The 25,827-nt window shown below is 44.8% G+C and overlaps 1 protein-coding gene across 1 annotated transcript in view; it reads left to right on the forward strand.

The window, feature by feature from the left end:
* Positions 1–6,181: 6,181 nt before the first annotated feature.
* BRINP2 (BMP/retinoic acid inducible neural specific 2) overlaps positions 6,182–25,827 on the forward strand; it is a 284,489-nt gene continuing 264,843 nt past the window's right edge. The window contains exon 1 of the mRNA XM_044301698.1: positions 6,182–6,426. Within this exon, the coding sequence (XP_044157633.1) occupies positions 6,182–6,426 (245 nt within the window). The remainder of the gene's footprint in view (positions 6,427–25,827) is intronic.

Raw genomic sequence — 25,827 nt, forward strand, 5'->3', positions numbered from 1 at the left:
GTGCATGGCAAGCTGCTAGGAGACTGTAGCGCTCTCCGGAGCTCCGTGGCTTCCTTAAACAGCCAAGAGTCAGACCCCCACTGATCACATACTGATGACCTATACTGAGACTCTTTAAATACTGGTTGTAGAATCTGGAGCTCAGTATGTTCAACACAATACAAATTGAGAAGCATTACTTATGTAATTTATTGCCTGCTCAATATAACACCATGAAAGTTCCTAAGATGAACTTGGGGAAGGGGGAATTTACTTTTTGGGTGGAGTCACATACAGTACAGACCAAAGGTTTGGACACACCTTCTCATTCAAAGAGTTTTCTTTATTTTCATGACTATGAAAATTGTAGATTCACACTAAAGGCATCAAAACTATGAATTAACACATGTGGAATTATATACATAACAAAAAAGTGTGAAACAACTGAAAATATGTCATATTCTAGGTTCTTCAAAGTAGCCACCTTTTGCTTTGATTACTGCTTTGCACACTCTTGGCATTCTCTTGATGAGCTTCAAGAGGTAGTCACCTGAAATGGTCTTCCAACAGTCTTGAAGGAGTTCCCAGAGATGCTTAGCACTTGTTGGCCCTTTTGCCTTCACTCTGCGGTCCAGCTCACCCCAAACCATCTCGATTGGGTTCAGGTCCGGTGACTGTGGAGGCCAGGTCATCTGGCGCAACACCCCATCACTCTCCTTCATGGTCAAATAGCCCTTACACAGCCTGGAGGTGTGTTTGGGGTCATTGTCCTGTTGAAAAATAAATGATGGTCCAACTAAACGCAAACCGGATGGAATAGCATGCCGCTGCAAGATGCTGTGGTAGCCATGCTGGTTCAGTATGCCTTCAATTTTGAATAAATCCCCAACAGTGTCACCAGCAAAGCACCCCCACACCATCACACCTCCTCCTCCATGCTTCACGGTGGGAACCAGGCATGTAGAGTCCATCCGTTCACCTTTTCTGCGTCACACAAAGACACGGTGGTTGGAACCAAAGATCTCAAATTTGGACTCATCAGACCAAAGCACAGATTTCCACTGGTCTAATGTCCATTCCTTGTGTTCTTTAGCCCAAACAAGTCTCTTCTGCTTGTTGCCTGTCCTTAGCAGTGGTTTCCTAGCAGATATTCTACCATGAAGGCCTGATTCACACAGTCTTCTCTTAACAGTTGTTCTAGAGATGTGTCTGCTGCTAGAACTCTGTGTGGCATTGACCTGGTCTCTAATCTGAGCTGCTGTTAACCTGCGATTTCTGAGGCTGGTGACTCGGATGAACTTATCCTCCGCAGCAGAGGTGACTCTTGGTCTTCCTTTCCTGGGGAGGTCCGCATGTGAGCCAGTTTCTTTGTAGCGCTTGATGGTTTTTGTGACTGCACTTGGGGACACTTTCAAAGTTTTCCCAATTTTTCGGACTGACTGACCTTCATTTCTTAAAGTAATGATGGCCACTAGTTTTTCTTTACTTAGCTGCTTTTTTCTTGCCATAATACAAATTCTAACAGTCTATTCAGTAGGACTATCAGCTGTGTATCCACCTGACTTCTCCACAACACAACTAATGGTCCCAACCCCATTTATAAGGCAAGAAATCCCACTTATTAAACCTGACAGGGCACACCTGTGAAGTGAAAACCATTTTAGGTGACTACCTCTTGAAGCTCATCAAGAGAATGTCAAGGTGTGCAAAGCAGTAATCAAAGCAAAAGGCGGCTACTTTGAAGAATCTAGAATATGACATATTTTCAGTTGTTTCACACTTTTTTGTTATGTATATAATTCCACATGTGTTAATTCATAGTTTTGATGCCTTCAGTGTGAATCTACAATTTTCATAGTCATGAAAATAAAGAAAACTCTTTGAATGAGAAGGTGTGTCCAAACTTTTGGTCTGTACTGTATATAGGCCGAATGCACACGGCCGTGGAACACGGACGTGAGCGGTCCGTGGTATCCCGGTCCGGCATCCTGCTGAGAGCAGGAGCGCACGGTGTCATTGGTTGCCATGACGCCGTGCGCTTCATGCCGCCGCTGCACTACAGTAATACACTCGTATAGATCATACGAGTGTATTACTGTAGTGCAGTGGCAGCATGAATCGCACAGCGTCATAGCAACCAATGCCGTGTGCATTCGGCCATACAGGTGGGTGACAGAATTTATGCAGTATCTTCACCCAAAGACAGGAGTGGATTCCAAATGAATGGTAAATATAAAAGAAGAACTTAAAAACGCTCCTCTGTCTTCTGCTTAGATAACACAGTCAGTGTCGGGCAACTCTCCACTGTTCTGTAAACAGAAGACAGAGGAGCGTTGCTAAGGCTCAAAATGGGCCATTTTAGAGCTATTTTTCTAATAGAGATGTATGATTTTAGTAATCAAAGTATATTACAAAAATGGTTACTATCACTGTAACTATAGATTGCACAAAAAAAAATAGATCGGCAGTTACACTTTAATGAGCAGGATCAACTCTACCAGGCAGTAGGCCTGTTTTAATAGGGTTGAACCTTGTGATAGGTGCTCTTGCACGTTACAGGCATATTGAGTATACCCACTGATTTCTACAATCCAATACCAGAAATTTGTAGGGGCATCCTACATGTGAAAGAAGGGTTGTGCATGTTGGATTTCAGCATACCTGATCCTTTTGCTCTCAGACAGAAAAGCCACAAGCCTGAAGAGTCTGGCAACGGCTTTCTCCGCTCAGCTAAGCAGAGCATGCATGTATATGTGAGCGCTGCATGCTCCGAGCAGCTTTCCAAACACAGTGCCGTACATCGTATAGTGGCTGTGTTTGGTATTGCAGCTCAGCTCCTTTGACTTTAATTGGGCTGAGCTGGAACTAGGCCATATGACCGATGTACGGTGACGTAACATGGCCTAAGAAGAGGCTGCGGCGCTCAGCGAGTGCCAGGCCTCTTCTAACAGCTGATCAGTGGGGGTCCTGAGGATAGGTCATCAATATAAATTGAACTGTAATACCAGTCATGGCCTTGACACAGAAAAGTGGCGCTGTTTGGGATATTTTTTCTAATATAGTACGCAAGCCCTTTAAACGGATAGTTCTTTTAGCTTTTCAGACCAGTTAAAATAATAATACCCCTTGTGAAATACAGCATTTCTGGGTCTAATTATTAGCTTCATACACTCAGTTTAACACCTGTAATGTATGAGTGATATCTAGCAATTATTGCGTTTGTTATAAGCTATACTACATGAAAAATCCTATTTGTCGATTTTTTTTTTCTTTTTTTTCCTCTTCTCTTCGAATGTACTTATGTCATCGACCTATTAATGAGATACATCAGGATGAATACAAACAAAACACTCAATATCCAAAAGTGTTTTTTTTTTACAAAGTAATAGTATCTTGTTGTTTACCTAATGCCCATTTCACTGAGAAGCGCGCTGCCAACAGGTAAAATTGATTTTTCTCGCCCTTTCGTTTTTTTCACATACTTGTCTAATTATGTGATAACCAGACAAAGGGATAAAGTGCAATAACACCAGATGAAAATAGGATACTTCATGCATAAAATTGCAGCCCATTAAGCTTTTCAAATTTTCATCGTTTATATTTCCAACCGATTTGTGAAGTTAAAGGGGTTATGCCATAACTGATGTAAAAAATGAAAATCAGACATCATACAGTACATGACAATCTCTTTCTAACAAAGCTAGAACCAGCCCTGTACCTCACACGGTTCCAGAGATCTCCACATTTATTGCTCCAATAGCTCTGCTAGATTTTCTTTAGGCTGGCAGCTCAGGGGGTGTGTCCTTTTTCAGGGGGTGTGTCCTTTCGCGGGTGATATGTCCCTTCTGCTGCAGCTCTATCCCTTTAAGGCCTCATGCGCAAAAACGTGTGCATTCCATTTTTTTTTTCTTTTTGCAGACTGTATGCGGAACCATTCATTTCAATGGGTCTGCATGAAAAATGAAAGTTATTCCATGTGCATTCCGTTTCCGTATGCCCGTTCCATAAAAAAATATCACATGTCCTATTATTGTCCGCATTATGGACAAGGATAGTACTGTTCAATTATGGGCCAGCTGTTCCGTTCCGCAAAATATGGAATGCACATGGACTTCATCTGCATTTTTTGCGGATCCGTTTTTTGCGTCGTGTGCATGAGCCCTAACTGTCATAGCTTCTAACAGTTGGTGGAGGTGGACATTAATATACCGATGAAACACCAGGGGGTGCATTAAAATAAAGTAAAGGGAATATTTCATAAGTGAAGCATTTTTGCAATAGAATGATTACAAAAGTGAATCGTTTTTTTTTTTTATGCAGAGTGATATTAAGATAACATTTAAAGGGGTTTTCCAAGATTTTTATACTGATGACCTATGCTCAGGATAGATCATGAGTATCTAAACTGTGGGGGTCAGACACCTGGGACCCCCTGCGATCAGCTGTTTGAGAAGGCAGCGGCACTCACAGGAGCACCAGTGTCTTCTCAAACAGCTGATCGGTGGGGGTCCCAGGTGTCTGACCCCCGCCGTTCAGATTCTATTGATCTATCCTGAGGATAGGTCATCAGTATAAAAATCTTGGAAATCCCTTTTAATGTCGGCACAGCCCCTTCAAACTAGACGAGGACTACTATGAAAACCCTTGAAAAGATATGGCCATCTAGACCAGACTAGACCTGTATTCTCATGGAACGAAAATTTTATGAACTACATGCAATCTCACAATGAAAATGTTTATTTTTGCCGCTTGTGGTGATCATATGGAACATGTCAATCTCCTTCTAACAAAGCTAGAACCAGCCCTGTACCTCACATGGATCCAGGGCCGATGCAAGGATTTTTGCCAACACAAGCAAAGCTAAATTTTGGCGCCCATGGAGAAATGGGACATGGAGGGGGTGATGTGACATGGAGGGGGAGAAATGTGACATTGAGGGGGAAGAAATGTGACATGGGGGGAGAAATGTGACATGGAGGGGGAGAAATGTGACATGGGGTGGGATGAGAAATGACACGGAGGGGGTGATGTGACATGGAGGGGGAAGAGATGTGACATGGAGAGGGAGAAATGTGTCATGGAGGAGGAGAAATTTGACATGGGGGGAGAAATGTGACATGGGGGGGAGAAATGTGACATGGAGGGGGAGAAATGTGACATAGGGGGAGAAATGTGACATGGAGAGGGTGAAATGTGACATAGGGGGAGAAATGTGACATGGGGGGGTAATGTGCCATGGAGGGGGAGGAAAGAAATATTACACAAAGGGGGTTATGTAAAAAGGAGGGGGTGATGTGACATGGAGGGGGAGAAATGTGACATTGAGGGGGAGAAATGTGAAATGGAGGGGGAGGGTCACATTCTTCCCCATGTCACATTTCTCCCCCTCCATGTCACATTTTACCCCCATGTCACATCACCCCCCCATGTCACATTTTCCCCCCTCTATGTCACATTTCCCCCTCCCATGTCACCCCCTCTCTATTAATGTTGTGTAAAAAACATTATGCTCACCTGGACCTGGTCCCGTCTGCAGCTGCTCCCCTTCTTTTCTGTGTGGTCCTGGTATCTTCTCTTTGGGCTCCTGACAAGTTTGAGGACCTTTCCCACTCAGCCAATCAGTGGCCGCAGCTGTGTCATGTGTCAGGCCAGTGATTGGTTCAGCGGGAAATCACTGGCGTGACACCTCTGCAGCATCTGATTGGCTGAGTGGGAAAGGTCCTTAAATTACAAAAGTATTCAGATCCAGGGGCTGGTTTGAAAACTGTAGATATTAGTCTTTTTCATGGGGAAAACTCCTTTAGCTAAAGATTTTAATTTAAAGGTGTTCATAAGAAAACTAATTATATTAAATTTGCTTCTGAAAAAAAATATATATACTTTTTTTCTACTAACTTGCTTTGTGGCTGCTGTCAACAGCTGCCATGGTGACCGGGCTTTGCATTTAATGGGTGTTAATGGCGGACATGTTAACTTCCCAGGGAAGCAAATTCTGAGCTATTAGTATTGTCAATTTTTGATTACGGGGAGTAAACACCAGAATGTTCAGTACATAAAGATGGAAATGGGCTAGATGGAAGCTGGCTGCTGATGATAACCGTGATTTTCAATCCTCTGATTTTTTTCTTTTTTTTTTCTTGTTTCCACACAGGGAGAGAGGGTGTGAGGGGGAGAATGAAGCATTTCGCTGCGTCCGAGAAGCATGAGGTGGCACCGGTACACCCGCTCTGACTGGGCATGGCTGGTGCTGACTTGGTTGTCTGTAATGCTTTGTTTGGCAACCGCTACAGCCACACTTTCTAGGCAACATGGCGCGGCCGCCTCATCCGGTCAGGCATCACTGGACTGGTTGCTTAGTAACAGGGGCCCGTTCCATGGGGCCCAGCAATACATGGACTTTGCTGAGAGGTACCAACAAGGGTATACCACCAGGTATCGCGTTCACAGGTGAGAGCCCTTTGGTTACTTTTTTTTTTATGAAACGTGATTTCCATGTTTACATTTTATTGTCATTTCAGTCGCGCCTTGATTTCATATCGTCTGGTTTGAGAAATATATATACACAGCATAGAGAAGATTTGTCAAAACTGGTTGAAAGGAAAACTATCTTAGTTGCCCATAGCAACCAATCAGATTCTACCTTTCATTTTCCAAAGAAGCTCTGCAAAATGAAAGGAAGAATCTGATTGGTTGCTAGGGGCAGTGAAGCTAGTTTTCTATTATACCAATTTTGATAACTCTCCCCCATCTGATCTGATAAAAGTGAACTTTACCTGCTTTAAAAAAATAAATTAAAATACAGATGTAACAAGGATGGACTTGTCATTTAACTTTCTGGGCTTAGTGAGACTACAGTATATGAAAGTTCTGCCCAAATACTAACTCATCTCTACTGCACTTACAGACTTGGCACTGCTGCACCTATATAATTTAAAGGGAATCTGTCAACAGATCTGTACCTATGAAACTGACTGACGTGCACATCTGTGTTGATCCCATGTTCATATGTAGCCACATTGCTGAGAGCAACAAGGTCGTTACCATTACACCTAGAGGCTCTGCTCTCTCTGCAACTGCTGCACTCTCTGGACTTTGATTGACAGAATCAAGTGTGATCAGGTTTACACTGCCTGGTCCCGTCAATCAAAGTTCAGAGGGTGCGGCTGTTGCAGAGAGAGGTGTAATGGCAACGCCCCCATTGCTCCTAGAGGCTCATTTACTGAACGTGCCCTCTGCATGTCTAGCCCTGTCAATCAAGGGGAGGGGAGAGTGTGCAAGTGCTCAAAGGATTCAGTTCCACCCCCTGGTGCTAAAACTTGCTCATTTGCATATGAATAAAACTCTCTGCAGCTATTTAGCATACAGACAAAAGAAAGGTATCATTTTAATCAGCATAATGAGCCCTACCAGCCAGTGTGTCTGGTTTAATAGGGTTGATCATGCTGACAGGGCCTCTTTAATTGAAAAAATAATAATTAACTCACCTCCTCCAATTGATCGCGTAGCTGCCGGTCTCCTATTCTTTCTTCAGGACCTGTCAAAGGACCTGTGGTGACATCACTGTGCTCATCACATGATACATCACATGATCCATCACCATGGTGATGGACCATGTGATGAGCTCAGTGACGTCACCACAGGTCCTTTGACAGGTCCTGAAGAAAGAATAGGAGACCGGCAGCTACGCGATCAATTGGAGGAGGTGAGTTAATTATTATTTTTTTAGCCCTCAATTGACCTTCTACTAAGCATTCTGTATTCAGAATGCTATTATTTTCCCTTATAACCATGTTATAAGGGAAAAAAATAACATCTACACAACCTTGAACCCAAACCTGAACTTCAGTGAAGAACTTCGGGTCGGGGTACCACATTCAGCTTTTTACCACACGCGTGCAAAATGCATTGCACCCACGCGATAAAAACTGAACAACGGAACACAATCGCAGTCAAAACTGACTGAAAGTGCGTACCTACTCGCGCGGGTTTGCCGCAATGCACCCAGGACACATTCGGAGCCAAAACGTGACGCCCGTGTGAACCCAGCCTAACGGAACGGAATGCATTTTGGAGGATTCTGTTCAGTTCAGTTTTGTCCCCATTGACAATGAATGGGGACAAAACTGAAGCATTTTTTTCCAGCATTGAGCCCCTAAGACAGATCTCAATACTGGAAGACTAAGGCCCCTTTCACACGGGCGAGTATTCCGCACGGATGCGATGCGTGAGTTGAACGCATTACACCTGCACTAAATCCTGACCCATTCATTTCTATGGGGCTGTGCACACGAGCGGTGATTTTCACGCATCAATTGTGCGTTGCGTGAGAATCGCTGCATGCTCCTCTTTGTGCGTTTTTCACGCAATGCAGGCCCCATAGAAATGAATGGGGTTGTGTGAAAATCGCAAGCATCCGCAAGCAAGTGTGGATGCAGTGCGATTTTCACGCACGGTTGCTAGGAGACGATCGGGATGGAGACCCGATCATTATTATTTTCCCTTATAACATGGTTATAAGGGAAAATAATAGCATTCTGAATACATAATGCATAGTACAATAGCACTGAAGGGGTTAAAAATAATAATAATAATTAAACTCACCTTAATCGACTTGCTCGCGCAGCCCGGCTTCTCTTCTGTCTTCTTTTTTGCTGTGTGCAGGAAAAGGACCTGTGGTGACGTCACTCCGGTCATCACATGGTCCGTCACATGATCTTTAAACATGGTGATGGATCATGTGATGGACCATGTGATGACCGGAGTGCCGTCACCACGGGTCCTTTTCCTGCACACAGCAAAGAAGAAGACAGAAGAGATACCGGGCTGCACGATCAAGTAGATTTAGGGGAGTTAAATTATTATATTTTTTTTAACCCCTCCAGCACTATTATACTATGCATTCTGTATTCAGAATGCTATTATTTCCCCTTATAACCATGTTATAAGGGAAAATAATACAATCTACCGAATACCTAACCCAAACCCGAACTTCTGTGAAATGCCGACTTTTCTCACGCGCGTGCAAAACGCATTACAATGTTTTGCACCCGCGTGGAAAAATCGTGCATGTTCCCGCAACGCATCCGCATCATTTCCCGCAACGCCCGTGTGAAAGAGGCCTAAAACATTAGTGTCAAAGTAGCCTAAGAAAAGTGAATGCAATGTCGTATGTGGGAAGTTGCTCAGCTTTTTATATTGAGTTATTCTAAATGTAAATCTGTGAATCCATGAGATCATTGATCTAGTGAAAATTATAAGAAACAGATTATGCTAATTGAAGCATGAATCACCGGTATTTAATGCTGGAGATTCATTGTACTTGTCATTCTATTTGAAAAAGCCAGTCCCATGACTAGCAAAATGTGTTCAAGAAAAAAAAATACAAGTCCAGATGCTCTGATTTATTACTATGGACAAAGAGACTCATGTGTACAGTGCTGAGGAAAGTTAGAGCAATGGTATATTAAAGGTGTTATCCTATGACTAATGTAAGCAATTAAAATCATATAGTACATGGCAATTTTTTTCTAACAAAGCTACAACCAGCCTTGTACCTCATATGGATCAAGAGATCTCCACATTCATTGCTCTGCTAGATTTATATCAAGCTGACAGCTCAAGGGGCGTGTCCTTTCTGCTGCAGCTCAGGGGGCGTGTTTATGCTCTCCCTATCACAGCTCAGGAGGCAGTTGAAGGATGGAACTGAGCATGTGCGGCCATCTCAGTGAGCAGGACAAAGAAATAAGAAAAAACTAAGAGCAGGTGGCGCTATACAGATACATTGTATCAAATAACTCAGTGGCTATACTAGATTTTTAATTACATGCAATCACAAAAGTATTCAGATCCAGGTGCTGGTTTGAAAACGGTAAAATATGTTTTGTGGAACAAACCCTTTAATAACAAAATAATTAATAAATAAATAAATAAAAAATTGCTTAGTTGCCTAGGAAGTTAAGAACTTGACTTAGGGTACTTTCACACTAGCGTTAAAGTTTTCCGGTATTGAGTTCTGTCCTAAAAATGTATCCGTTTTATCCTAATGCATTCTGAATGGGGAGCAATCTGTTTAGTATACATCAGGATGTCTTCAGTTCAGTCACTCTTACGCTGGGTTCACACCTAAGCGTTTCGCAAACGCACGTTTTTATGCGCGATTTTGTCGCGCGTTTTTATGCGCGTTTTTTGTAATAGTAAACGCGCGTTTGACGCGCGTTTGGGTGATTGACAGCAGTGTTGTCCAAAGAGTCTATGGCCCAAACGCGCGTCAAACGCGCCAAAAAAAGCTCCTGTACTTGTTTGAGCGTCGGGCGTTTTACAGCGCGTTCAAACGCGCTGTAAAACGCGAAAATGTGAACCAGCCCCATAGGGAAGCATTGGTTTTCATGTGTTGTGCGTTTTACAGCGCGTAGGAACGCGCTGTAAAACGCTCAGGTGTGAACCCAGCGTTACAGTATTTTCTCCGTCCAAAATTCCGGAACACGGCATTATTTTCCATTGATATGCATCAATGCCGGATCCAGCACCAAGTGTTCTGGCAAAACGGATTCGGTTTTGTGGTCTGCGCAGACCTTTAAAAATGCAAAAATAAATAAAAAATACTGGATCCGTTTTTCTGGATGACACCGGAGAGACGGATCCGGTGTTTTAATGCATTTGTTAGACGATCCGGATCCGTCTACAAATGCTATCCGTTTGTACACGTATCCTGCAGGATCTTCACAACGGAAGTGTGAAAGTACCTTTATGTTAGGGCCCAGGTTCCTTGTAATCCAGTGATCAACTGTGTCAGAAAAAAAACTTGCTGTGTGCCTTAAGGGGCCTAATCTTCACTGCTGGGACCAGAGCTGCGCGGTTCCGTGTATATATTCAACCCCTTTAATGCCGGTGCTTGGTTATAGCGGTCTTATGTAGGACCCCTCTAAGGACGGCGGGACACAACAGTGTAACCTCCGTGTGGCGTTCCTGTGTGGTGGGTATGATTATATCATTGTGTTTGGAGACTAGGGAGCCCCATCACAATTTGGCTATGACATTTTAGATAAACCCTTATCTGCAACTCATCTTATAAATTAGCGGATCAGGCGGTTTAATAAATACTTGATGGGGATTATCCTTTTAATTATCACTGAGCAGCATAGGCTTCATAGCGTCAAGGAGAGTTGTAGTTCTGCATAATTTCACCCAAGGCAAAGATTCAGTTTGACCAAGCCTTTTAACTAAATATATGAGTCAAGGCAAAGTGTCTTGTTGGCACCCACACAGGCGCCCAACACTAAGGGCACATGAGCCGCCCATACCCTCCAAGCTGCTCCCCTGGCATCAAGTCTAATATATGCTGATCGTCTATTCTATTACATGTGAACAATCCTGGATCTTGTTTTAATGTACAGCATTAGCAGGAACAGTGGAAATCTATAGATTATGAATTACCTACAGCTTTATCACTGAGATGACTATACTTATAATGAGACATGAGGGAGAATTGGTTTTGCCCGCATTATAGAGCTGAAATGCTGAGATATGGATCCTTTGTGCATCCTCCGTGTCTTATAACATTACTAAGTGCAGCTTGTTTTCAATTATTCTTAAAGGCTATGTACACCTTTGGGAGCAATTTTTTTTTATGAATGCATCTTACTCATTTTGGGCTAAAAATCATTTCTTCAACTGGTCTTTATTAAAAATAGTCAGCCGTTCTATCATAAAGGGTTAACTGTTGCTTTAGCTGCAAAAATCAAACTTTCACTTTGTGCGGGTTATCTAATAAACCTTATCTCTAAATTACTAAAAAGTCATAAACACTTATTTAAGCCCCATTCTTATCAGTAAGATAAGAATTGAGCTATAATGAGTGTTTAGGTCAGAGATAAGGAGCCCTCAGGTCAGCTGCCTGACGGAACAGAGAGAAAATTTTAGATCCTACTACTAGAGAAGCGAAAAAAAGGACAATTTTTAATAAAGACCAATTGAAAAAAGTGATTTTTAGCAGTCATAATGAGTACAATGCACTAATAAAAATGCTATAATAATGCAATAATACAATATAATAATAATAATAATAATAATAATAATACAATATAATAATACAATGTAATCATAATTTTAGAAAAATGGCCCCAAAGGTGTATATATCCTTTAAAGTGCAGATTCTCTCACGAAGTGTGCTAAAGTTTAGAACTGAGGAACTGAGGGCAAACATTTTTGGGGCTGGGGCTTAGCAAATGGTCCACCTCAATCTCATATGCAGCATCTCCCCCATTAATTTAGAAAATTCAGACAGACAGAACATTTTGAAAGTGAAGCTTCATTTTAAAGAGGTCCTTAGTAAACACTTACGCTCCCCATGTAATAACAATTCTGGACCATCTGTTCTTATGACTCTCTGTTGTGACATTCCCCTGTTATTCCTTCTAAGAAGCTTATGAATCAATCGCCAGCAGTCTGCAGTGAAGTTCCAGATGGATGTCACCAGTTGAGGGTGTGTCTCTGCAAAGTCATGCACTTTCCAATCAGTGCTGCCAGTGTCAGACTGTGCAGGGACACACCCCAACTAGTAACACCCATCTGTACCTCGATTGCAAACGGTTGGCGATTCACTCATAACTTCTAGCAGTAATAATAAAGGAATGGTACAACATAGAGTTAAAACAGTAGATGCTCTGGAATTGGTATCGCAAGTAGTTTTTCTAAAACAGGAGAGGGGATAGGTCTTCTTTACCTGTCTCAAATGGAATGTTAATAGCTGAACTTGTGCAAAAACGTGAATGCAAACAAACCAATATTACAAGGTCAAAAGGTGAACTATATTCTTCATCCCCATCCAGCTCTGAAGAGCCCTGACATTTAGGCATTGGGTTGTAAAGTGCAATGAGGTGAAAGTGGTATTCCAGAATCTCAGCCATTCCATCAGTAACGCAGTGAAACTGTCTTCAATCACAGGTCCAGTTTCAAAAACCCTTTAGAGTTTGAATGTAGTAACATAAAGTAACATAGTAACATAGTAACATAGTACATAAGGCCGAAAAAATTCATTTGTCCATCCAGTTCGGCCTGTCATCCTGCAAGTTGATCCAGAGGAAGGCAAAAAACAAACAAACTGTCAGGTAGAAGCCAATTTTCCCCACTTTAGGGGAATCAAAAAATTCCTTCCCGACTCCAATCAGGCAATCAGAATAACTCCCTGGATCAACGACCCCTCTCTAGTAGCTATAGCCTGTAATATTATTACCCTCCAGAAATACATCCAGGCCTCTCTTGAATTATTTTATTGTACTCACCATCACCACCTCCTCAGGCAGAGAGTTCCATAGTCTCACTGCTCTTACCGTAAAGAATCCTTTTCTATGTTTGTGTACAAACCTCCTTTCCTCCAGACGCAGAGGATGTCCCCTCGTCACAGTCCTGGGGATAAATAGATGATGGGAGAGATCTCTGTACTGACCCCGATATATTTATACATAGTAATTAGATCTCCCCTCAGTCGTCTTTTTTCTAAAGTGAATAACCCTATTTTTAAAAATCTCTCAGGATACTATAGTTGCCCCATTCGAGTTTTACTTTAGTTGCCCTCCTGTGATCCCTCTTCAGCTCTGCTATGTCTGCCCTTGTTCACAGGAGCCCAGAACTGTACACAGTACTCCATGTGTGGTCTGACTAGCGACTTGTAAAGTGGCAGGACTATGTTCTCATCACCGGCATCTATGCCCCTTTTGATGCAACCCATTATCTTATTGGCCTTGGCAGCAGCTGCCTGACACTGGTTTTTGCAGCTTAGTTTGCTGTTTATTAAAATTCCTAGATCCTTTTCCATGTCAGTGTTACCGAGTGTTTTACCATTTAGTATGTACGGGTGACTTGCACTATTCCTTCCCATGTGCTTAACCTTACATTTGTCAGTGTTAAACCTCATCTGCCACTTCTCTGCCCAAGCCTCCAATCTATCCAGATCGCTCTGTAGCAGTATACTGTCCTCATCAGTGTTAATTACTTTACACAGTTTAGTGTCATCTGCAAAAATTTATATTTCACTATGCAAGCCTTCTACAAGATCATTAATAAGGCAGAAAAAGTAGACAACATTCATAAATACATTGTATCACCTATCTTAAAGGGGTTGTGCAAGAATGGTGGGAAAGGGGGAACGACCCAACTCTCCATTCTGCCAAATCTGCAAAAGGAAGGTCGCTAACCTGCTCCCGGCACTAGCTCCCCATTCCTTCTCCTCCAGGCCTGCAATGCTCCTCTGGGCTTCATCGATCTACAAAATCAGGTTTTTACATCCCCGCAGCCAATCACTGGCTGCAGTGGTGTCCTGCTCCGCTTTCGTCATCATCATCAGTGGCCAGTGATTGGCTGCGGTGATGTCAAACCGTATGTTGAGATCGATGGAGCTCAGTGGAGCATTTCAGACCTGGAGGAGAAGTAGAGGGGAGCCATTGCCAGGAAGCAGGTAGGTCATCTTCCTTTTGCGTGTCTGGCAAAATGGGGAGTTGGGGGTCGTCCCCCCACCACCATTCTTGCACAACCCTTTTTTTAGATTTAAGTTTTTGCACGTCTGGCAGAATGGGGAAGGGGGGGGTTGCCAAAATCCTTCCCATTCTTGCACAATTCTTTTAAGGTCTCTTTACACTGCTAGATGTAGCAGATGATTTTTGGAAAGGAAGCGATCCTTCCCGGCAATTGCCTGCTCGGCAGTGGAGGAGACATTTACATGGAGCGATCTCCTCCAAAGTGTGGGGAGTAGAGATTGCTGATGCCATCGCTCGTGCCCATACACAATCATTGTTTGCCCGCAGGAGACGCTGTTTAGATGGCATGATCTGCTGCCGGCAAACAATGATATGATTTAGGTGAGCGCACGAACAATCATATTAACTGATAAACGGGGTTAATCTGGTAATCGGCGGCAACTTCACACTGCCAGATAATCGCTAACAGGCGTTCCTACAAACACTTATTAGTGATTACCCGGCCGACGCTTGGCCAGTGTAAAGGGGCCTTTAATTATCTTGTGAGGTCACATCTGCATTAGGAATTCAGTTTATTCCGTTCCATCCTAGGAGCAGAAAAGTAGAATTGAAGCTGTGACGGATCCACCACACAGCGGATACAAACAGCGCCCGTTAGACCCAGCTAACTTATAAAGGGGTCCGTCGGGTTTCGTCATGGGGTCCACTCTCTTTTCTTTTCTGACCCTTGTCAGCACTGAACATACGGTATAACTAAATTATCCTCTTCATGATGGACATACAGATCTTCCCCCACAGGAAATGATGCTAAATTTTGGGGTTCTCTATACCATTCTCCTTGACAAGGGCAGACGATAGAAGGGAATCTACTTATCCACGTGCAAGTAAAGGGGGGTCAAGAGGAAACTGGGTTCTCTGACAACTTGTCACTACACAGGCAGGTGTCAGTAGTGTTACTGCGCAGAGCGATGGGCAGCGGAAGTCAGAAATCACTGAGCTGCACTCCCAGGGATCGACCTGTCAGAAATATTCTAGATTTGGAATGGTGAATCACGTGCTGCATGCTGATCAGCAGTGGATGACAGAAAGCATGAAAGTAACGCTGTGTGTGCAAGAACAGAGTATTTACAGAACTGCAGCTGCAGAGACGGGGGACCGGGCAGAGGAGCCGTATACAATGGAAGGGCGAAATCAGAGAACTGGCAATGACAGGGACAGGAACTGCAATTAACAGAGCAGCACAGATATGCTGAGTCTGACAGCTCGGTGCGCACATAGGATTGGGATCAAAGGTTAATGTATATGAGGAGCTGATAATCACAGTGCACACAGGGAGGTGACAGTCACAGATCAGTGCACACAGGGAGGTGACAGTCAGATCAGTGCACACAGGGAGGTGACAGTCACAGATCAGTGCACACTGGGAGGTGACAGTCACAGATCAGTGCACACTGGGAGGTGACAGTCACAGATCAGTGCACACAGGGAGGTGACAGTCATAGATCAGTGCACACAGGGAGGTGACAGTCACAGATCAGTGCACACAGGGAGGTGACAGTCACAGATCAGTGCACACAGGGAGGTGACAGTCACAGATCAGTGCACACAGGGAGGTGACAGTCACAGATCAGTGCACACAGGGAGGTGACAGTCACAGATCAGTGCACACAGGGAGGTGACAGTCACAGATCAGTGCACACAGGGAGGTGACAGTCACAGATCAGTGCACACAGGGAGGTGACAGTCACAGATCAGTGCACACAGGGAGGTGACAGTCACAGATCAGTGCACACGAGGTGGTGACAGTCACAGATCAGTGCACACGAGGTGGTGACAGTCACAGATCAGTGCACACAGGGAGGTGACAGTCTTAGATCAGTGCACACAGGGAGGTGACAGTCTTAGATCAGTGCACACAGGGAGGTGACAGTCACAGATCAGTGCACACAGGAAGGTGACAGTCTTAGATCAGTGCACACAGGGAGGTGACAGTCACAGATCAGTGCACACAGGGAGGTGACAGTCACAGATCAGTGCACACAGGGAGGTGACAGTCATAGATCAGTGCACACAGGGAGGTGACAGTCACAGATCAGTGCACACAGGGAGGTGACAGTCACAGATCAGTGCACACAGGGAGGTGACAGTCACAGATCAGTGCACACAGGGAGGTGACAGTCACAGATCAGTGCACACTGGGAGGTGACAGTCACAGATCAGTGCACACAGGGAGGTGACAGTCACAGATCAGTGCACACAGGGAGGTGACAGTCACAGATCAGTGCACACAGGGAGGTGACAGTCACAGATCAGTGCACACAGGGAGGTGACAGTCACAGATCAGTGCACACAGGGAGGTGACAGTCACAGATCAGTGCACACGAGGTGGTGACAGTCACAGATCAGTGCACACGAGGTGGTGACAGTCACAGATCAGTGCACACAGGGAGGTGACAGTCTTAGATCAGTGCACACAGGGAGGTGACAGTCACAGATCAGTGCACACAGGGAGGTGACAGTCTTAGATCAGTGCACACAGGGAGGTGACAGTCACAGATCAGTGCACACAGGGAGGTGACAGTCACAGATCAGTGCACACAGGGAGGTGACAGTCATAGATCAGTGCACACAGGGAGGTGACAGTCACAGATCAGTGCACACAGGGAGGTGACAGTCACAGATCAGTGCACACAGGGAGGTGACAGTCACAGATCAGTGCACACAGGGAGGTGACAGACACAGATCAGTGCACACAGGGAGGTGACAGTCATAGATCAGTGCACACAGGGAGGTGACAGTCATAGATCAGTGCACACAGGGAGGTGACAGTCACAGATCAGTGCACACAGGGAGGTGACAGTCACAGATCAGTGCACACAGGGAGGTGACAGTCACAGATCAGTGCACACAGGGAGGTGACAATCACAGATCAGTGCACACAGGGAGGTGACAGTCATAGATCAGTGCACACAGGGAGGTGACAGTCATAGATCAGTGCACACAGGGAGGTGACAGACACAGATCAGTGCACACAGGGAGGAGACAGTCACAGATCAGTGCACACAGGGAGGTGACAGTCACAGATCAGTGCACACAGGGAGGTGACAGTCACAGATCAGTGCACACAGGGAGGTGACAGTCACAGATCAGTGCACACAGGGAGGTGACAGTCACAGATCAGTGCACACAGGGAGGTGACAGTCACAGATCAGTGCACACGAGGAGGTGACAGTCAGATCAGTGCACACAGGGAGGTGACAGTCATAGATCAGTGCACACAATAAGGTGACAGTCATAGATCAGTGCACACAGGGAGGTGACAGTCATAGATCAGTGCACACAATAAGGTGACAGTCATAGATCAGTGCACACAGGGAGGTGACAGTCAGATCAGTGCACACAGGGAGGTGACAGTCACAGATCAGTGCACACAGGGAGGTGACAGTCATAGATCAGTGCACACAAGGAGGTGATAGTCATAGATCAGTGCACACGAGGAGGTGACAGTCAGATCAGTGCACACAGGGAGGTGATAGTCATAGATCAGTGCACACGAGGAGGTGACAGTCATAGATCAGTGCACATGAGGAGGTGACAGTCATAGATCAGTGCACACAGGGAGGTGACAGTCATAGATCAGTGCACACGAGGAGGTGACAGTCAGATCAGTGCACACAGGGAGGTGACAGTCATAGATCAGTGCACACAGGGAGGTGACAGTCATAGATCAGTGCACACGAGGAGGTGACAGTCAGATCAGTGCATACAGGGAGGTGACAGTCATAGATCAGTGCACACGAGGAGGTGACAGTCATAGATCAGTGCACATGAGGAGGTGACAGTCATAGATCAGTGCACACAGGGAGGTGACAGTCATAGATCAGTGCACACGAGGAGGTGACAGTCAGATCAGTGCACACAGGGAGGTGACAGTCACAGATCAGTGCACACAAGGAGGTGACAGTCAGATCAGTGCACACAATAAGGTGACAGTCATAGATCAGTGCACACAATAAGGTGACAGTCATAGATCAGTGCACACAATAAGGTGACAGTCATAGATCAGTGCACACAATAAGGTGACAGTCACAGATCAGTGCACACAGGGAGGTGACAGTCATAGATCAGTGCACACAGGGAGGTGACAGTCACAGATCAGTGCACATAGGGAGGTGACAGTCTTAGATCAGTGCACACAAGGAGGTGACAGACACAGATCAGTGCACATAGGGAGGTGACAGTCATAGATCAGTGCACACAGGGAGGTGACAGTCATAGATCAGTGCACACAGGGAGGTGACAGTCATAGATCAGTGCACACAGGGAGGTGACAGACACAGATCAGTGCACACAGGGAGGTGACAGTCACAGATCAGTGCACACAGGGAGGTGACAGTCATAGATCAGTGCACACAGGGAGGTGACAGTCACAGATCAGTGCACACAGGGAGGTGACAGTCACAGATCAGTGCACACAGGGAGGTGACAGTCACAGATCAGTGCACACAGGGAGGTGACAGTCACAGATCAGTGCACACGAGGAGGTGACAGTCAGATCAGTGCACACAGGGAGGTGACAGTCATAGATCAGTGCACACAGGGAGGTGACAGTCATAGATCAGTGCACACAATAAGGTGACAGTCATAGATCAGTGCACACAGGGAGGTGACAGTCAGATCAGTGCACACAGGGAGGTGACAGTCATAGATCAGTGCACACAGGGAGGTGACAGTCATAGATCAGTGCACACGAGGAGGTGACAGTCAGATCAGTGCACACAGGGAGGTGATAGTCATAGATCAGTGCACACGAGGAGGTGACAGTCATAGATCAGTGCACATGAGGAGGTGACAGTCATAGATCAGTGCACACAGGGAGGTGACAGTCATAGATCAGTGCACACGAGGAGGTGACAGTCAGATCAGTGCACACAGGGAGGTGACAGTCATAGATCAGTGCACACAGGGAGGTGACAGTCATAGATCAGTGCACACAGGGAGGCGACAGTCACAGATCAGTGCACACAGGGAGGTGACAGTCACAGATCAGTGCACACAGGGAGGTGACAGTCATAGATCAGTGCACACGAGGAGGTGACAGTCAGATCAGTGCACACAGGGAGGTGACAGTCATAGATCAGTGCACACGAGGAGGTGACAGTCATAGATCAGTGCACACAATAAGGTGACAGTCATAGATCAGTGCACACAGGGAGGTGACAGTCATAGATCAGTGCACACGAGGAGGTGACAGTCAGATCAGTGCACACAAGGAGGTGACAGTCAGATCAGTGCACACAATAAGGTGACAGTCATAGATCAGTGCACACAGGGAGGTGACAGTCATAGATCAGTGCACACAGGGAGGTGACAGTCAGATCAGTGCACACAATAAGGTGACAGTCATAGATCAGTGCACACAATAAGGTGACAGTCACAGATCAGTGCACACAAGAAGGTGACAGTCAGATCAGTGCACACAGGGAGGTGACAGATCAGTGCAGACAGGTCAGGATATTAGCACATAGGTTTTTGGTTTGCCCAGATCGGTACACAAATGGTGATCATAGTTATAGATGACTGCAGACAAGAAGGTCATAGTAACAGATCAGGGCAGACATGGATATTGTAGGCACTAATCTGTAAACATAAATGGAGAGATGAAAGATCGGTGTATCCGGTGTGTTACTAGTCACAGACTTATCAGTTAGTATTGGTCATTGATCAATACACCCAAGGAGGAAATAATCACAGATCCAGCTCTCAGAAAGGTGACAGTCACAGACCAAAGCACACATGGAGACCACTGTCACACATGAGAGCACACAGGGAGGACATAGTCATATAGCATCACACACAAGGAGGTCTTAGTCATGCATCACTGCACACAGGGAGGTAACGGTCGCATATCAGTGCACCTAAAATGGCGTTAGTCACAGATCAGTACACAAGGTGAGATTATTGTCATTCAGTATTTCAGTGTGGCACTGCAAAGGGTTATCTAGTGTAATTTAAAGTCTGCCGACTTTGTTCTGATTGTAATACCTGTCTTTCTGTGCACTGTTTACATTCATAGCAATGTATGGAAAACATAGGGCTAACCTTGGCAGAATGCTTAGGTTACCAGGGTGATGGACTTGGTCCACCCCCTGGTTAGTGATTGTGAGTCTAGCAAAGCAATGGAGAAAACCTACAGATGTAGTAGAGTTAACACACATACTTTATGAGACGTGCTATCTAAACTAAATGCGTTAAGCAAACACCTTCAATTGCTTTTCAATGGCTTTTGATTCAAGATAACACGATGAGTTAAGAAACTTGAGTTGAGTTTGTGTGTTAACCCTGCTACATCTGTACATGTGCAAGCTCATCAGAGCTAGACTAAAGTTCATAGGATCTTGACAATGAAAAGGACCCTTGAGAGAAAAGGACCAGTCATCTTAGAAAGTCCAGAATAATCATGCATCATGCAGCGTCGGCTTCAGACCACAAGGTGCATATTTGCTCATTTATGGCAGAAAAGGCTTTGCTGCTGTGGAAAGGATTGTTGCCTTCAGCACCTACCACACTTTGACACGGATTAGACATCCATATCTAAAGTTTCTGCACCTCTCAGCCTGTTAACTGCAGAAGGAGTTAATAAGGACAGTACATCATGCCTGTGGTTTTTTGGAAAAGATAGTCAAGTGCTTGTAGTTAGACTCAGGGAGTACTACAACTACCATCATTGTTATTGCCTCCGCCCTTTGATATACCTTGGAACTGTGGATGGCTTGATTGTTGACTCCAGTATCTGCCAGTCACTTCATCTGCACTCCTGCCTTGCACCCAGACAAACACCTCAAATCAAGGGCACCCCGCCTAACACCAGACAGGAGACCCAACTCCAGGGAGTGCCCCAAGTGAAGAAAGGGTGTGCCCTCCAGTCAATGCATGGCCCTAGGGAGAGCCAGAAGGGGAGATTGCTACTGTGAACTGTTAGCACTACTACCACCAGCATATCTATTATCCCCCACCATTGCTATCTGCCTAACAGCATTTTACCTAAGACCAGGACACAAGGGGGGTGTTTGGTGCCAGGTCACAATTAAGTGCCAAAAAGAGGTTTGTTTGCCAAAAATCTGCGTGCACAAGGATGTACCTCTGGCCTGGAAAAGTCACAGCTGAGGATTAGGCTACATGTACACGACCGTCTCAGTTTTGCAGTCTGCAAACCACTGAATCACGTACTGTATATCTCCTAGATATGTGGCTCCAGAAGGGTCTGGTAGCTACTGGTGGCTACTTATCTTTGGCTACCCTGGACAGAGGACATTTTTATGGGATTGTAGTTGTGGCCATATGATTATACCTGTAACCAGCCTAACAGCACATTGTATACACAGAGATGAAATCTGCAGATAATTGTGCAGAAGACATATTCAGGCATGGAATGCAGGGTGCATGAGAATGATAGGCACTTATTAGATTATATAGGGAGTTCATGCAGCAAGCCCCTGAGGAGCCGATGCAGAAGATGGGAGTGGTAGTGGCCCTGATGAGATGTTGTGTGATTGTGTGCTCTCTTTCAGGCTGTTTATTCCTCTGGAAGTACAGAGGTCTCTCTTTACTTAGTGCAGAAAATAATTTGTGGCACGTCTAGCAGTTCAAAGTGCAGAGGTATGGTGGCTGGTTGGATGGAAATGTATGGCACTTGCAGGCTCTTGTGGATTTAGGTATCCACCGTGTGATACAGGCTGGAAGTTGGTATGGCCTGCTGGTTATTCTAGGTGATGGATGTCTGACCTGTTTTCCCTCATCAGCAGCAGGGTTTGTGAAGGTGTGGTTTTGCTGATCACTCTGCTTAATTTATCCACTGTAGCTTTTGGGAAATCTGGATTCTGGTAACCTTCCTGGAGTAAGGGTCTCACAGGAAAACTAGTTAAGGTCCCTTGGAGCAGGAGCTCTTGCATGTGCCTCCTCTCCCTTTGCTGTTTGAACAGAAACTACCACTACTGGTAGGAAGTAGAACCAGCCCACTATTACCAAGAGGATGGAATAGGGTGATAAACCCTGTTCCTGCCAACCATTGTGAGCGTATGGTGGTCATATAAACTAGGGTGTTTCATAAGAAGATCTGATTCTGCCATCACCCAAGTCACCCAACTTTGCCAAGGTCTTGAGTGGCATAATTCGAGTGCATGGATGTATTACAGCATAAGGAGACAATGTGGCATTCATATCCTAGAAAGAGTGGTCACAATGTGTACCAGTTGTCCTATTAAAAGGGTTTTACCATGAACAATAATCTACAATTTGTAAACCAGCAACTGGATCTGAATACATTTGTAATTGTATGTAATTAGCTACTGAGTGATTCAATGAAATCTGTATCTGTATAGCGCCACCTGCTGTTTGCTCTTTTTCAATTTTCTCTGTCCTGCTCACTGACATGGTAGCACATGTTCAGGTTCATCCTTCAACTGCCATTGGCTGCAACAGACAGGACACACCCTCTGAAAAATGACATGCCCCCTAAGCTGATAACTTGAAATAAATCTAGCAGAATATTAGAGCAATGAATGGAGAGACCTCTGGATCCATGTTAGGTACCGGGATGGTTCTAATTTTGGTAGAAAGAGGTTGGTATGTACTAGATTATGTATGATTTCCATTTTTTATGTTAATAATGGGATAAACCCTTTAATTGTTCTCTATTTTTACTTGAAACACAGAAAACCTACAAAATGGTTAAAAGATGAAGGTATTTATAAAAAAATAAATAAAAAATCTTTATGGATATCTGCTCAGGGTACTGGAAATGTCTACAGTCATTGGTTTGTACACCGGTTGGTATGATGCAGGTAAACATATGTAGATTGCAGTGCACTGTTCTCAGATCAGTTCTCACACAGGGAAATGGTTCTCACAGATCGGTGCACCCGTGGAATTGATGCGCACTGATCTGTGCAAGCATGAAGGTGATAAAAACAGAAGATGAAATTTACCATGCAACATGGTATGTGATGATGTCTACATGCAGACAAAGCAGACTTGAGTTTGGCATTTAGATCTTTAGGGCATGACCACACTGCGCGGTCGTGTGGTTCTTGTCACCTGGTCCTGTTGCGTTCAAGTGCCACACAGATGTACGGACTGCAGTGGACTCTAACTACATTAATGAAGACCACACTGTTTAGTTAGTCTGTATTGTTAATGGCCACGCAGTATTGAAGGTGCTGTGCAGCCATTAACAAGACAGAGCGACTGAATAGTGCGGTCTTCATTTTATAGTTCGAGCCCGCTGCGGTCCATACGTCCATGCAGTTGAGGCCAAGAGAACACTCTTTTGGTGGCCATTGAATCCATAGCAGCCTATGATATGTTTAATATATACATTGGGTGTTTTTCTCAGCATATACAGTATATGAAAAGCAGTGCTCACTGTGTGTGTAGTTGTAAGCCATGTACCAGGGTGGGCTCCCCAGGATACAGCGAAGTCATGAAAGAGGAAAGCCACTCCGACACCAGCTTTTGCCAAAACAGAATTTTACTAACGCGTGGTAATAAACACAATCACAAATGCTGAGAACATAAAATACATTTATATACACCCAGCCCAAAGGCTGAGACCCCTGTGTTGCACAGCATGGCACCCTCTGATGGATGCCTGAGGAAATTTTGCAGTAATTTACCTACTGGTGGGCACAACTAAAACTGCCTCGCAGTACCTACTATTACCCGGAAGCAAACACAAACAATTTTTTGGGTGCTTAGTACTGGCTAGCCTGCAGTGCAACACAATAGTTTACAATCTTACCATGCTCTATAGTATTCCCCCTCCCATATTTAGTTCGGTAGCACGTGCCTGATTATTACTCCTGAGCAAAACGCTGAACTGGATAGAGTTCATGGGGGTGTTTATCAGCTCTCAAATGTGCAATGTCCATTTAAGTAATTGAGTCCTTGTAGTACCAGTAGCAACACTTTAGACCTGACACAAAGCAGAGACCCTAACTAGCTAACTACAGGCCTGGTCTATGTCTCTAGGCGCCAACACTGCAGTGAGAAGCGTGCACGTTCTTACCAACCCGGGTCTGCTTTTTATCCACTGATAACTCTAAACTGAACAACCAGTCTTTCCAGCAATCATGAAGTCCCACAGGTTATGCAGCTTTGTTCCTTAGCTCTTGCCAGCCTTCCTGGAAACAATCCTCCTTTCCCTGAACAGGATCTGGGTCTTGGACAACTATCAGCTTCACTCAGCTGCAGCTGTGGTCACTGAGGGGGCCTCTCACTCCTGGATCCATCAGATCCTCTGCTCACACACAATTCCTCAGTCCAGCTCAATTCTAAGATGGCTGCTGCTTCTTCTACCAAGTTCTAAAAAACTACATCTCTCATGAATATGAAAATATATGCAGTCTGTTAGCTGTGTCTTGGAAACAGCGGCATTTGGTGGCCAAACAGCAGAATGTCAGTCCAGATCATTTAACTTCATTTGAACAAACACAATGTTCAGACAATGAGAGCTCTTTCCCCATCTCATACAGTGGCCAGGTCTGGGGTGGCCCTAATGCTATGCTGGGTCTCCCGGACACTGTCCAGGTGTTACCATGTGTTGCTGCTCTCCAGAAGGGATGGTAAGGCGTGGTGCACCCCAATGGGAAATAAGTCCAGAGAGTCAGGGTCTGCAGTAAACCAGGGTGCTTCAGAAATTCAGGTGCAAAACAATACAGGTGTGGAATAGGGCTGGTTTCTCCAGTTTCCTCCCTGACATAAGAAGGGCTTGATGCAGAGGAAAGGACTGAACTAGCTGTCCCTCTCTCTCTCAGAAGGCTGGTACCCTGGCCAAAGACTGGAGCCCCAGGGTCTGTGGTAGAGTATTCTCATCTCAGCGTCTTCTTCTGGTTACTCAAGTGGTTCTGTAGAGTCTCCTCTTCTAAGCACTGTTCCCTAACTGCAGAACACTAGGGGCTCTGACTGCTCATCTTATATTCAGTTTCTGGCTGATCTTGAACTTTTTAGTGGGAGGGGTGGAGTGGAGAAACTCAGCACAAACAAATGTAATGTTTCAAATCCCGTCTATATACAGTACAGACCAAAAGTTTGGACACACCTTCTCATTCAAAGAGTTTTCTTTATTTTCATGACTAAGAAAATTGTAGATTCACACTGAAGGCATCAAAACTATGAATTAACACATGTGGAATTATATACATAACAAAAAAAGTGTGAAACAACTGAAACTATGTCATATTCTAGGTTCTTCAAAGTAGCCAACTTTTGCTTTGATTACTGCTTTGCACACTCTTGGCATTCTCTTGATTAGCTTCAAGAGGTAGTCACCTGAAATGATGCTTAGCACTTGTTGGCCCTTTTGCCTTCACTCTGCGGT

The sequence above is a fragment of the Bufo gargarizans genome, chromosome 7, assembly GCF_014858855.1.
Source record: "Bufo gargarizans isolate SCDJY-AF-19 chromosome 7, ASM1485885v1, whole genome shotgun sequence".
NCBI classification, from domain to species: domain Eukaryota; kingdom Metazoa; phylum Chordata; class Amphibia; order Anura; family Bufonidae; genus Bufo; species Bufo gargarizans.